The sequence below is a fragment of the Musca autumnalis genome, unplaced genomic scaffold, assembly GCF_047663935.1.
Source record: "Musca autumnalis isolate F117 unplaced genomic scaffold, ASM4766393v1 scaffold_3, whole genome shotgun sequence".
In the NCBI taxonomy this organism is placed as follows: domain Eukaryota; kingdom Metazoa; phylum Arthropoda; class Insecta; order Diptera; family Muscidae; genus Musca; species Musca autumnalis.
The window spans coordinates 77,009,388-77,022,011 of NW_027411866.1; the positions used below are offsets into that span (position 1 = coordinate 77,009,388).

Below are 12,624 nucleotides of genomic sequence, written 5' to 3' on the forward strand. Positions count from 1 at the left end.
ATACGGTCCGATACTACCTGATTTATAGATTCACCCGTTGTGACCTTTAATATGTTTTGGTGGTATGTTTGGTGGCTCTTTTCGATCCACTCGCTCATCGACTTTAGCCTTACAGCTGCGATGGCTGCCTCATACCTTACCTGAATCTCTATTGGGTGTACAAACAAAATTGTTTCTAGAGCCCTAGTCGGTGTGGTCCTCATTGCTCCGCTAATGCTTAGGCAGCATGTTCTTTGGACCTTTTGCAATATTTCCACATTGCATTTTTTGTCCATGGCTGTCCACCATACCACAGACGCGTAGGTTAGAATTGGTCTAATTACGCTTCTGTATAGCCAGTGTATCATCCTAGGATTGAACCCCCATTTTGAGCCTATCGCCCTTCTGCAGGTTGACCAACATATTTGGGCCTTGTTGGCCCTTTCTTGTATGTGGTCTTTCCATTTAAGTTTCCTATCCAGAATTACTCCTAGATATTTAACTGTACAAGAGATATTTATTGTCTTATCTAGAAAAACTGGTTCCTCGTAGTGCCCCATTTTCGTTTTCCTAGTGAATAGACATAATTCTGTTTTTTCTGGGTTGACGTTCAGACCTCTCGGCCTGGCCCAGTTAAAAGCAATTTTTAGAGCCGTTTCTGCTCTACGACAGAGTTGATTCGGATTCTTTCCCCTCAGAAGTATTATAACGTCGTCTGCGTAGCAGAGTGGGTCAAATCCTTCTTCGGTTAGGGTCCTCAAGAGACTGTTTATGGTGGTAACCCACAACAGAGGTGAAAGTATCCCTCCCTGTGGCGTTCCTTGTCCAACTTTGTCTCTTATTTTCACGTCGTATAGCCCGCAGCTTATCCATATATTCCTTAGCATGTGGTTTATCCAGTTCCTTAAGGCCCTGTCTACCTGAAACTCGTCTAAGGAGTGGATAAGTGTCTCGGTGCTTACGTTATTGAAAGCGCCTTCGATGTCGATGCATACAGCAAGTGTGTACATTTTCATTTCGAAGGTTCTTTCTATGTGGTGTACTACCTCATGCAATGCGGTTTCCACTGATCTGCCTTTAACGTATGCATGTTGTTTGAATTTAAGCATATCGTTGGGGATCTTACTCTTTATCATGGTGTCGACTGTCCGTTCCATTGTTTTGAGTAAGAATGAAGTTAAACTTATCGGTCGATAAGATTTTGGTGTTGCATAACTTGCCTTGCCAGGTTTGGGTATAAAGACTACCCTTGCCTCCTGCCAGGCTATAGGAGTGTATGCAAGTTTTAAGCATGCATTGAAGATCCCGACCAGTTTGGACGCAATAAAGTCCACTTCCCTCTGTAATAAAGCCGGGAAGATCTGGTCTGGTCCAGCTGCTTTATATGGTGAAAAGCTTAAAATGGCTTGTTGGACCATTAAGCTGTCGATCTTTGGTGCTTCTTCCGATGAGTTAATACATTCCGTCGATGCCTCGGTGTTAACCATGGTATTCTGCGGGAAGTGCGTTTTCATCAGAAGGCCTAGAGTTTCTTCTGTTGTTTCAATCCTTTTTCCATTTCCATCGACCAATTGCTCGGTCTGTGTATGGGTTTTAGATAGAAACTTTTTAATCTTTGAAACGTCATTTACACTATCCACCTGTTCGCAGAAAAGCTTCCAGGAGTTTCGTTTGGCGTTTCTTGTTATTTTGTTGTATTCCTTTAATTTTGCCTGATAGTTGTCCCAGAATACAGCTGCTTTTTTACGTTTGGCCCTATTATAAAGTCTGCGGACCTCCTTGCCTTTATTCCGAATTTCCCCTGTCATCCAGGGTTTTTCGTAGGCGGATTTCCTCTCTCGAAGGGGACAACTTTCCTCGAAAGACTTTACTAGTGCCTCAGTTAACTTTAGGACATCTCTCTCTATGTCCTCCTTACTTAGGCATTCCTCATCTGGTTGCCCAAGTCTTTCTTTTACTCGTTTTCCGAACTTTGTCCAATTTGTTTTGGATTTGTTTCGGAAGGTTATCGGGTTAGGCGATGGCCTAGCTATTTTAAATCTAATATACTTATGGTCTGAGAAGGAGTGTTCCTCCAGGACCCTCCACTCGTGTACCTCGTTTATTAAATTTTCTGAACATATCGTTATATCTAGTACTTCCTCCCTAATTCTATTAACAAAGGTTGGCGTATTCCCGGTGTTAAGTGTAATTAGGTCGTTAGTATTTAAGTAATCTATAAGGGCTTGTCCCCTTTTGTTAATGTTAGTACTACCCCACGAGATGTGGTGAGAGTTAGCATCGCTACCTACTAGTACTTCGTTACCTGTTTGCTTTATCCTTCTCACCAGTTGCTGCAATTCCGACGAAGGTGGTAATGTCGGGGAGTCGAACGGCAGGTATAATGATGCTAGGTATATGTTACCATTCCCCTGCTTCAATACTGTAACGTCCGACGATGACAACTCTGGAGAAAAAAGAAAGCATAAGTTTTTGTGGCATATAATGCAGGTCCTCGGTCGGGATCCCGTATTTGCGTAAAAAAGTTGATAATTTATATGGTTAAGTCCAGAAACCTTGTTTTTTATGGTCCAAGGTTCTTGGATTAAACCAATATGTATATTACCTTTAGTTATTTTGTCCATCAGGGCTAGTGTTGCCGTTTCGCTCCGATGGAGGTTGATCTGGATGACCTCAATCATTGGTCCTCCAGAAGGTTGGCTTCTTGGGAGTCGCTAATTTCGTCTGCTCCTCCCTCCTGAAAGCCTTTTGGTAGGTTGACCTCTTGGTTATTTGGTTTGGCAATCTCCTCCTCACCAACTCTTGCCTTTCCAACTTTGAAGTAGACCGAGTTCGAGACGAAGAATGCCTTGCCCTTGGTTTTGACGAGCCCGGCTAGCGAGAGATCGTCGATCCCCATCACAAGGAGAGTGCCGTCTTCCTTCTCCTCCCTGTGGAAGACCTCCCATCTTTCCACCTTTAGGGCCTCGTTTTGTACGCCAAAGACCTCGAGCATGCGCTCCGTCTCGAGCTTGCAGCCATACCCCTTGACGTACACCGATGCTTTGGTTAGGTGAGGAATTTCGTCTTTCCTCACCAGTTTTAGTCTGCCACCTTCCCATGGAGTTGCTATACTGCTGACTACCTCCCCGAGAGCTGCAGAGTTTGCGTGTGAGTCCAGGTGGTACAATAGGAGGTCCCCCCTTGGCTCACAGCAGTTTATTTTTATTGAGACTCGTCCTTGCAGGATTTGTTCCAATATTTTATCGTTGATCGATTTCTCGATCTCCGGTAAGTACTCTTTGTGTAGCCTTCCAGATCCTTTACTAGTATCGATTACTGCGTAGCACAGCTCGTCCTTGTAGTATCTCTTGGCTACCTTGGCGTAAGTCGATGGCGGCTCCGTTCCGGTTTCAGCGTCCATCTTCCTCTTCTGGGTGGTAGTAGGCTTCTTTACTGAGTCCTTGGCCACCGCAGAAGATTCCGACGTCGCGCTCACCTTCTTTTTGTCAGAACTCGCCTCTTCAGTATCATTTGAAGGATCCTTTTGGCAGTCTCCTTGGCTTTTGTCCTGACGAGGTTTGTTCTGGGCAATTGAAGGTGGGAAGCCCTTTTTCTTCTTACTGGGTTTTGCCACGTTCTGCTCCTCAGGAGACCTTGTCCTCTTCGCCGCTTCCGAAGAAGTGGAGGGACTTTCTGTGGTAACCTTTGAAGCAGCCAGCTGTTTTTCCTTCTTTAGTTTTGCCTGGTTCCTCTTAAATTTCTTCCTTTGGGCCCCAGACCACTGCACTCTTTTCGTCGTGAGCTTTGCGATGCTCTCGCTCACTTCTTCTACCATCTTGTGGACTTCCTCTTTCATGGGATTTTCCACAACGGTGGTGTTTGTTTTGCCGCAGCTATCGGATTCGGAATCAGGGTCGCTACCATCATCAGATAGTTGGGTCAAGTTAATCCTCCCCCTGTGCTGCCCTTTATCCTCCTCCGTTTTTACACTAGGTTTTACACTAGGTTGTGTGCTTGTAGCATTACCTTCGACCACAGATGCCAAGGCACCCACATCTATGGGAGATTGCTCACGATCGCATGATATCGACGGGGTGTGACTCGTAGGCAGATCACTGGTCCCCGCTGGCACTGGGTTTATTAGGCCCTGCACCGTAACTTTTTCTTCTTTTTTTCCTTCCATATTTGTTTTTTGTTTTAGGGGAACACCCCCATAGTCAGTTTTTTGTCCGCGGGAAACTCAAGGTTTCCAGAGGTGGATAATCCCACCTCTCTGCCCCAGACCCACCATGCAATAGGTATTGGACAGAGTGGTACGACCATCCTCCTCCCCCTATCCGCCGGTGGGGACGCGCCCGGTAGGAGAACTAACAAACTCTCGCGGTAGAGGAGGCGGTTTGGAGTCCTGGGTCCTTGGGTTGGGTCTCTTGGCATTCGGATGTGGTTCGTCCTTTTACCTAATTCTCTTCGTGTTTTTTTTTTCGTGAATGGTGTATGTGGTTGAATCCACACGGCCAGTTGTTGAGGCCTGTGCGAGTCTTCTCAGGCTTCTGCGTTCTTGGTTTATCTTGAGGCTCATTCTTTGGAGTTACATTCTTCAACTTCGAGAGTGGTTCTTCCGGTGTGATTGTAGAGCTTACCGTTAAAGAGGGTGTTGAGGTCGTCAGAGGCGACTCACCATTGGGAGACTGAACCAAATTAACAACGCTAACGATGTGGGGGCTATTGGGGTCGATGTTGATATTGAACTAAAACTTCGCTCTGTGAACATCGGGATGAGTGATATTTTGTCAAGATTTTGATTTTTCTTGGGCAAGAGATTAATCCTTATCAACAGTCCTGCCGATGTGAAGGCAGAGCCTTTCGTTGAGGGCGATGTTGTGGTCACCAAGGAGGAATAACCCACGAGAGATTGAGGCAAATCAACAACGCTGCCGATATGGCCTTTAGGGGCTATTTGGGTAGATTTTGAACTCAATTTGCCCTCTGTGGACATCGGGATGAGAGAGTGTTTGTTTAAATTTGGATTTCTCTTGGGCAAGAGATAATTATTTATTAACGACTCTGTTGACAGAGCCGTTGAAAGTGGTCGCGTAGTCGACAAGAATTAATCGCCCTTGGGAGATTGAGCCAAATCAACTACGCTATAGACATCAAGATGAGAGAGATTTTGATCGGATGTGGATTACTCTTCTTCTTTATTTTCAAATCCGTGTTCGGATATTAGCGATCATACATTTGTTTTTTGTTCATTCATTACAATACATTATTTATAATCGTTCTGTAATGGTGAGTTGTCTACATTTTGCAGCATTTAATAGATTTCTTTAACCAGAGATATGTGTCCAGTCTTGTATATTCCGTAACCATGTAGTTTTTCGTCTCCCTCTGGTTCGTTTACCCTCAATAGTTCCTTTGAGAATCGCTTGTGGAATTTTGTATTTGTTGTTCCTCATTAGGTGGCCGAGGTACCCTGTTTTTTTTTTTCTTCGGATAATTTTCTCTTACTTACTCTTAGGAAAGTGAATTTGCTCTCTCTTTCGAATTTGCTTACCAGTTTGAGATTAATCCTTATCAACTAGCGCTCTCTCTCTCTCTCACCGTGATGGACAAAGCCTCACTACCGAAAACTTTCAGAGATAGTACATCGATCTGCAATAAGCAGGGTTTAATATGCTAACGCCATATTAGCAAAAGCACCGAATATTTGATGCTTTGCCTGCTAAAATTTCTCCGAAATATGTTTAGCAACAATGAACAACGGCAACACGTAGCAACATACATATTTCACAAAAATATTGCTAGCGATGCTGATGCTATTTGATATTGTTCCTCCTAATAAAAAATAGAGTTGTATAGTTCATGAACGAACTAGTTCAATTGAACGATTCATTGAAAAGAGTGTATGAACTAGATCAGTCGATATAGTTCATTATAGTTCAATAGCTCACTGAGCGCCGACCGAAAGATCCACAAAGAACGATGAACGAACGAACGATTCACAATCTAGTTCAGCATGTCATTCACATAAAGTGACGCCGTCCTCTGTACTAAGTGACGCCTTCGTAATGTAATGAGTTTTGTTTATGTTTTGGATTAATGTGAAGTGTCATCCCCCATTGTAATAAAAATAAATTTTACATAAAGATCATTTTAAACACATCGTATCCCAATATATCGAATCCATTACCTATTCAATGTGCCTTGTTTTGGATAGAAAAAAGGAAAAAATAAAAAGAAACATACATACAGTGATCATTTCTACAAACACACAACGTAAGATTTTTTTGCCAGCCACTTAAATGAAATTGTAATTACAATTTTTTCGAAGGATGGTTTTTTTCTAAACGTAATCTTTCTTTATGAATGGAATAAAAATATCTAAATTTAATATTTTTGTAGTTTAATTATACTATTCTAATGTTTATTCCTATTTGATGTATGTATGTGTTTTCATCAAGAGAACGATTAAGATCCCGTGAACGATTCTGATCCGAATGATTGAACTGCATAGTGAACTATGAACTAGATTACTGAACTAGTTCAGTTAAAAGAGCTGAGCTATTGAACTAGATCTTTCAAATGAACTAGATTGTACAACTCTAATAAAAAAGCATCCCTGCCAACATTTTTTCAATTTTTGGAAGATTGTTCGCTTAGATTAATCTTCTGTGATTCCCCACGGCGATCATTGGGTGATTGTTTACATTTTTTTCTTACATTTTTCAAATGATCGCCGTTGGGAATCACAGAAGACTCTTCTGGAAGAGCAACAGATGATTGTTACTAACATTTTTGATTTTGTTGCATATAATTCTCATATACACTTTCTACAGAACTTTGATATAAATGGCACGTATAATATTATGAGTATTGACAAACCACACATGTCCAGGTTTTGCCAAGTTTAACCAAAAGACAACATATTGACTGAGGAAACAGTACTGAGTACAGTGCCTATAACAAATAACCACAACATAAAGGAATAATTAAAAACCATAACAAAGCAGAAAAGAAAACAAAAGCAGAAAACTAAACAACAAATAAAAGAAACAAAAAACAATTGTTCAATTCCTTTTTTTAATTTTTCTTTACATGTTGATCTTCTGAAGATCTTCCAGATGATTAATCTGCGATTCTTCCTCGCGATTCGCTTCCCGGACACAGTTACTTTATGTCGGCGATTCGCAGGTTATCATTAGGCGCGCTCTTCCGCGATTGAATTGATCTTCCCCGCGAATCGCAGATTATCTTTAAGCGATTAAAAATTTGAAAAAATGTTTGCAGGGATCGAACATGTATACTCATATTTTGCAGCACACATGATCAACACATATCAGAAAAGAGAATAAGCAACAAAGTTTCAACGGCTTAGACATGTTTTCAGCAAACAATTGTTTTTGAGATCAGGGTTACCAGTGTAATGCATTAAAAATCACGAAATAATTAATTCCACTTTTTCATTCAAAGGACATGTGAATTTTTGGTGGCCGTTCAAAATATATTTTATTATTTTTAAACAATAATTATTAATATTCTTATTAGGTCTTATTAGTTCGTTGAGCAATACAAATTCAAATTTCACATCTTTAGGCAATTTGGTAGAAGAAGTAAGATTATTGAATAATAAAAAATCATCTTTAGTGCGATACTCTAACTCATTTTTGAGTTACCGACAATTGTCGGTAAAATTAAAATGCTTATAATTTCGGTAATTACCGATGTTTCTCGGTAAGTTAGCGACGAATAAAAATCAGTCGTAAAGTTCTACCGATAACAAGAGTGTTGTCGACTTTTATTTGAACTTTTCATTCATAATTTTGCGTTTTAATTTTACCGATTTTTGTCGGTAACTCAAAAAATGAGTTAGAGAATAGCTCTACTGGTCCCGACAACCTGTCCAATTATATTATAAAAAACTGCCCTCTTTCGCTTTAGAATTTTTAACCATAATATTTAATAATTGCATTAACAATTGCTACTTGTTCCTACTTGTACTAAATTGTTCCGATCGCTAAAAAACCTGGCAACTGCGATATTAACAATATTCGCCCAATTTCAATGCTTTCGAATTTAGGGAAATTATTCGAAAAACTAATTTTAGGGAAGATGCAAAATGAAGTTGAAGAAGGACATATTCCAGAGTACCAGTTTGGATTTAAAAAAAGGCACTCAACCACTCATGCATACTGAAATTCCACGACGATGTCGTGAGGAATTTAAGAGAACGTAAATGTACGGTTGCTGTGTCACTAGATATCGAGAAAGTATTTGACAATGCTTATCATAACGGAATCCTCTTCAAATTGGTGAACCTGGGGTTTAACGGACATACTATTAACCTTCTCTGCAGCTTTTTCGATAATCGGAAATTCTTTGTGGACTTTAATGGGAATATATAAGTACACTTGAATGTATACATTGCGGGGTTCCACAAGGATCTATCTATCTTGGCTCCATTTTTGTACACCATTTTTATTCTTGACTTCCCACATATCTGTGATGATTCTAGAAGTATTTTATACGCAGATAATTCTTTGTTATATGCACATTCCGAGTCTCCCACAGAGATTTGTCGTGCCTGAAAGTAAGTCCTTGAAACTAATTTTAAATGGAAATGAAATTCCGTTTAAGAACAGTCTTAAATATCTGGGTGTTCATTTCAATAAGTTAGTCAAATTTAATGAACACGCCAGAATATTACTACGTAAAGCAAAAGGAGCTCTAGCCGGTGTTTTGTGCAATAAAGCAACGCCTATTAAGACAAAGCTCTTAATTTACAAGACCTGCATAAGACCTATTCTAGTGTATGCTTTTCCAATATGGTTTAGCATTTCTCCTTCGGTTGTTCGAGAGCTTGAGGTTTGTGAAAGAAAGGTGCTCAGGCTGTGTGTGAATAAGAATTTTCAGAATCCTACCAAAAGATACTCTAATTGTCACATTTATTTTGAATGTTCCATTATACCTATTGGTTTATATGCACTCAACTATCTTAGAAATTTTGTTGATAGCTTGTCCAATCACGAAATACATTGGTTAAAGACGTTTACAATCACCAACGTGAATTTAGCTGGTCAGATACCAACTATTTGTCTCCTGTTGGCATCATAAGGGAAAATATACGAATGATTTTAATCCAACATCTTCGCTCCTCGCTGATTTTTACACTAACACAACTCCTGGCTCTCATAGGGGTTAGTTTTTTTCTGCATCTTTAATATTTAAAAGATTTCGTTTTGTATTTTTTTTATTTAATTAATTCTAAGTTAGTATTAAGTAGAAATAGTTTTAAGTTGTTTTTATGGAAATATCCACTATTATTTTAGACAAAGTGTCGGGAGCAAACACTGGTAAACTACTTATACATGTTCATTTTTGAAAACTCTTCTCCGAAGCAAGTTGCTATTATCCTCTCAACGAATTAAAATAATACATTAAAATTTTAATATTTCCTTGTTATACGTCAAATATTTCCTTATAATTGTGTAAAAGCATCAATAAAATATATCTTGAAAATCTTGAATCTTGAAATATTGCTAGCGATGCTGATGCTATTTGATATTGTTCCTCTAATAAAAAAGCATCGAATACGTATACTCATATTTTGCAGCACACATGATCAACACATACCTATGTAAAATAATTATATGTGCAAACTGATATTGTGATATCGTCGAAAACAAAATATATTTCCAATATTATTTCTACATTGTAGTTAGTGCTTACGATTGCTTTTAAAATATAAAAGAAAATTGCGCACTTATTAATTTCATATTAGAGAAAAATAATTTATAAAAAATTTGTCATAGAAAATAATTATATGTGCAATAACGAAATTTTTTAAAAAATTAATAATAATGAACAAAATTGTTGTACATTTAACATGAAATTGTATTGTCCTTGTGGATTAGGACTTGTTGTAGCCTTTGTCGCATAGAACAGACTAGGTTTCTTAAGGTGTTAGTGGTGATATACTCCCATTTCGCCAATAATGCACATTTCAATGCTTTCAGCTACGAGCACTCTTTTGACTTCGCGAAAACTTTGGGGGATAGTATGCCCCGAAGGTCTTCAATGGGTTTGTAGCCATGAGTTATAGCTGGCCACGCCAATAACCGTACATTTCGTGCCTTTAAAAACTCCTTTGTAGGTCCAACAGGGTGATTCGGTGCAATAGCCTGCTGGAAAGTCCAATTATATCCGTACAGTTCTCCAGCAATATCTATTAAGTTGTTCTCTAACAACTCAACATATGTTTCGGCATTTATTTTTCTCGGAACAAAACTTAAATTAGGCTTTCGTCCAGCTATGAATGCAGCGCATACCATAAGAGATCCTCCTCGAAAACTTCCCAATTCTCAAATAAAATCTAACGGTATTAAATTTCAATTTTTTTCTACATTTTGTTTATGTCCTCTCACTTTTTGCTTAGTGGTAATACCTTAATTGGATTTAATTTGTAATCCCGTTAGTTGAGACATTCGATTTTAATTTACAAACCAATAAAAAATAATTATATGAGAATTATAAAACATTCGCGTCTTTCACGTCATAAAGGGAATACACTTAACATCGACGAAAGTCTACTTTATGTTTTGTTCCGACAAAAATGAGTGCCGAAACATAAATTTAGTTGTTAGAGAACAACTTAATAGATTTTGCTGGAGAACTGTACGGATAAAATTGGACTTTCCAGCAGGATATTGCCCCGAATCACCCTGTTGGACCTACAAAGGAGTTTTTAAAGGCACGAAATGTACGGTTATTGGAGTGGTCATCTATAACTCATGGCCACAAACCCATTGAAGACCTTCGGGGCATACTATCCGCCAAAGTTTTCGCGAAGTCAAAGGAGTGCACGACGCTGAAATAATTGAAATGTGCATTATTGGCAGAATGGGAGTATATCACGACTAACACCTTAAGAAACCTAGTCGGTTCTATGAGACGAAGGCTACAACAAGTCCTAATCCGCAAGGACAATACAATATCATGTTAACTGTACAACAATTTTGTTCATTATTATGATTTTTTTTAAAAATTTTCGTTATTGCACATATAATTATTTTCTATGAAAAATTTTTTATAAATTATTTTTCTCCAATATGAAATTAATAAGAACGCAATTTTCTTTTATATTTTAAAAGCAATCGTAAGCACTAACTACAATGTAAAAATAATATTGGAAATATATTTTGTTTTCGATAATAAATATCACAATATTAGTTTGCACATATAATTATTTTACATAGGTATCAGTAAAGAGAATAAGCAACAAAGTTTCAACGGCTTAGCCATGTTTTCAGCAAACAATTGTTTTTGAGATCAGGGTTACCAGTGTAATGCATTAAAAATCACGAAATAATTAATTCCACTTTTTCATTCAAAGGACATTTGGTGACCGTTCAAAATATGTTTTTTTATTTTTAAACAATAATAATTAGGCGTTATCAATTTTTCGGAATCCATATGTCATTATGTTGGGGGTATTGAGGTCCTACGTTCAGTCGGGCAGGTGTCGTCTAGGCTCCGTTCTAATGTGGTTGTTACATCAAGCCTTGAAAAATCGTTAGAAACGTGTTCGCCTGACAACATAAGAGATCACTACGTGGATAACTTTGATCTATCAAAATTTGCAGGTTATTGAGTGAAAGAAATAGTGGCTTAAAGACCCCACATCGTGTCAAAATTGTTATCCCCTACCATATCAAAAGCTATGGCTCAGTTATTGCATTTATCACAGGCTAAAGTCGGTACGCTGTTTTTTTTTTCTTCCTTCATTATCTCGCAATACCTCTCGTATGTGCTAAGTGTTGCTACTGATTGACACATCTACCCATGATTTAACGTTCCAATAGGTGATCATTGCGTTGTTCAAAGAGCGTCAAAGACTGGCTCCGTCAACTAGATAAAGCTGAAGTGTCCCAACTGCTTATTTTATTTACAATCAAACATTTTTTATAAAGCCTTCCTTTTTTCTCTCTTCTATTTTCAGCCACTTGCCAATTGTGAAGATCCCAATGTGGGATCGGGACGGGTCTTTTCAACCAATATAAGTTTGGAGAAGGCTATTAAAGCCGTGCAAAACCACATCGGTCTAGATGTTCATGTTGCAATGGGTGTTGAACACTCTGCAGCAACAACAATTCAAAAGGTGGCTGTGTGTGCCGGTTCCGGAGCTTCTCTGCTGCGTGGTGTGCAAGCTGATCTTTATATAACCGGAGAAATGTCCCACCATGAAGTTTTAGATGCAAATCATCAAAATGTATCGGTAATTCTGTGCAATCACAGCAATTCGGAACGGGGATTCTTGAAGAAATTCAAACCGAAACTGGAAGATATGTTAAATGGGCAATGTGAAGTGATTGTTTCTGAGGCGGATGAAGATCCCATAAAGACACATGTAAAACCAAAAGATAACTAAAAGAAAACATTACTACCTCTCGCTGAAGAGCATAAACGCATTTCTTTTCATGGATTGATTTTTTTTTTTTTTTTTTTTTTTGTCAAATATGTTTATTTTCGTTTTTTGTCACTTCTTTTTTTTATAAAATATGGTTTGGCTAACTATATAGAGTATGTATAAAAATGTAGATATATAAACTAAAAATGTCAAACAAAAACGGTGCACGAAATGCTGACTAACAAGTGTCTTTCAATTTG

At 38.4% G+C, this 12,624-nt stretch overlaps 1 protein-coding gene across 1 annotated transcript in view; it reads left to right on the forward strand.

The window, feature by feature from the left end:
• The window catches only part of LOC141396428 (NIF3-like protein 1), a 91,688-nt gene extending 79,082 nt beyond the window's left edge, over positions 1-12,606 (forward strand). The window contains exon 4 of the mRNA XM_073971893.1: positions 11,957-12,606. Coding sequence (XP_073827994.1) covers positions 11,957-12,385 — 429 coding nt within the window. The 3' untranslated portion in view covers positions 12,386-12,606. The remainder of the gene's footprint in view (positions 1-11,956) is intronic.
• The last annotated feature ends 18 nt before the right edge of the window (positions 12,607-12,624 follow it).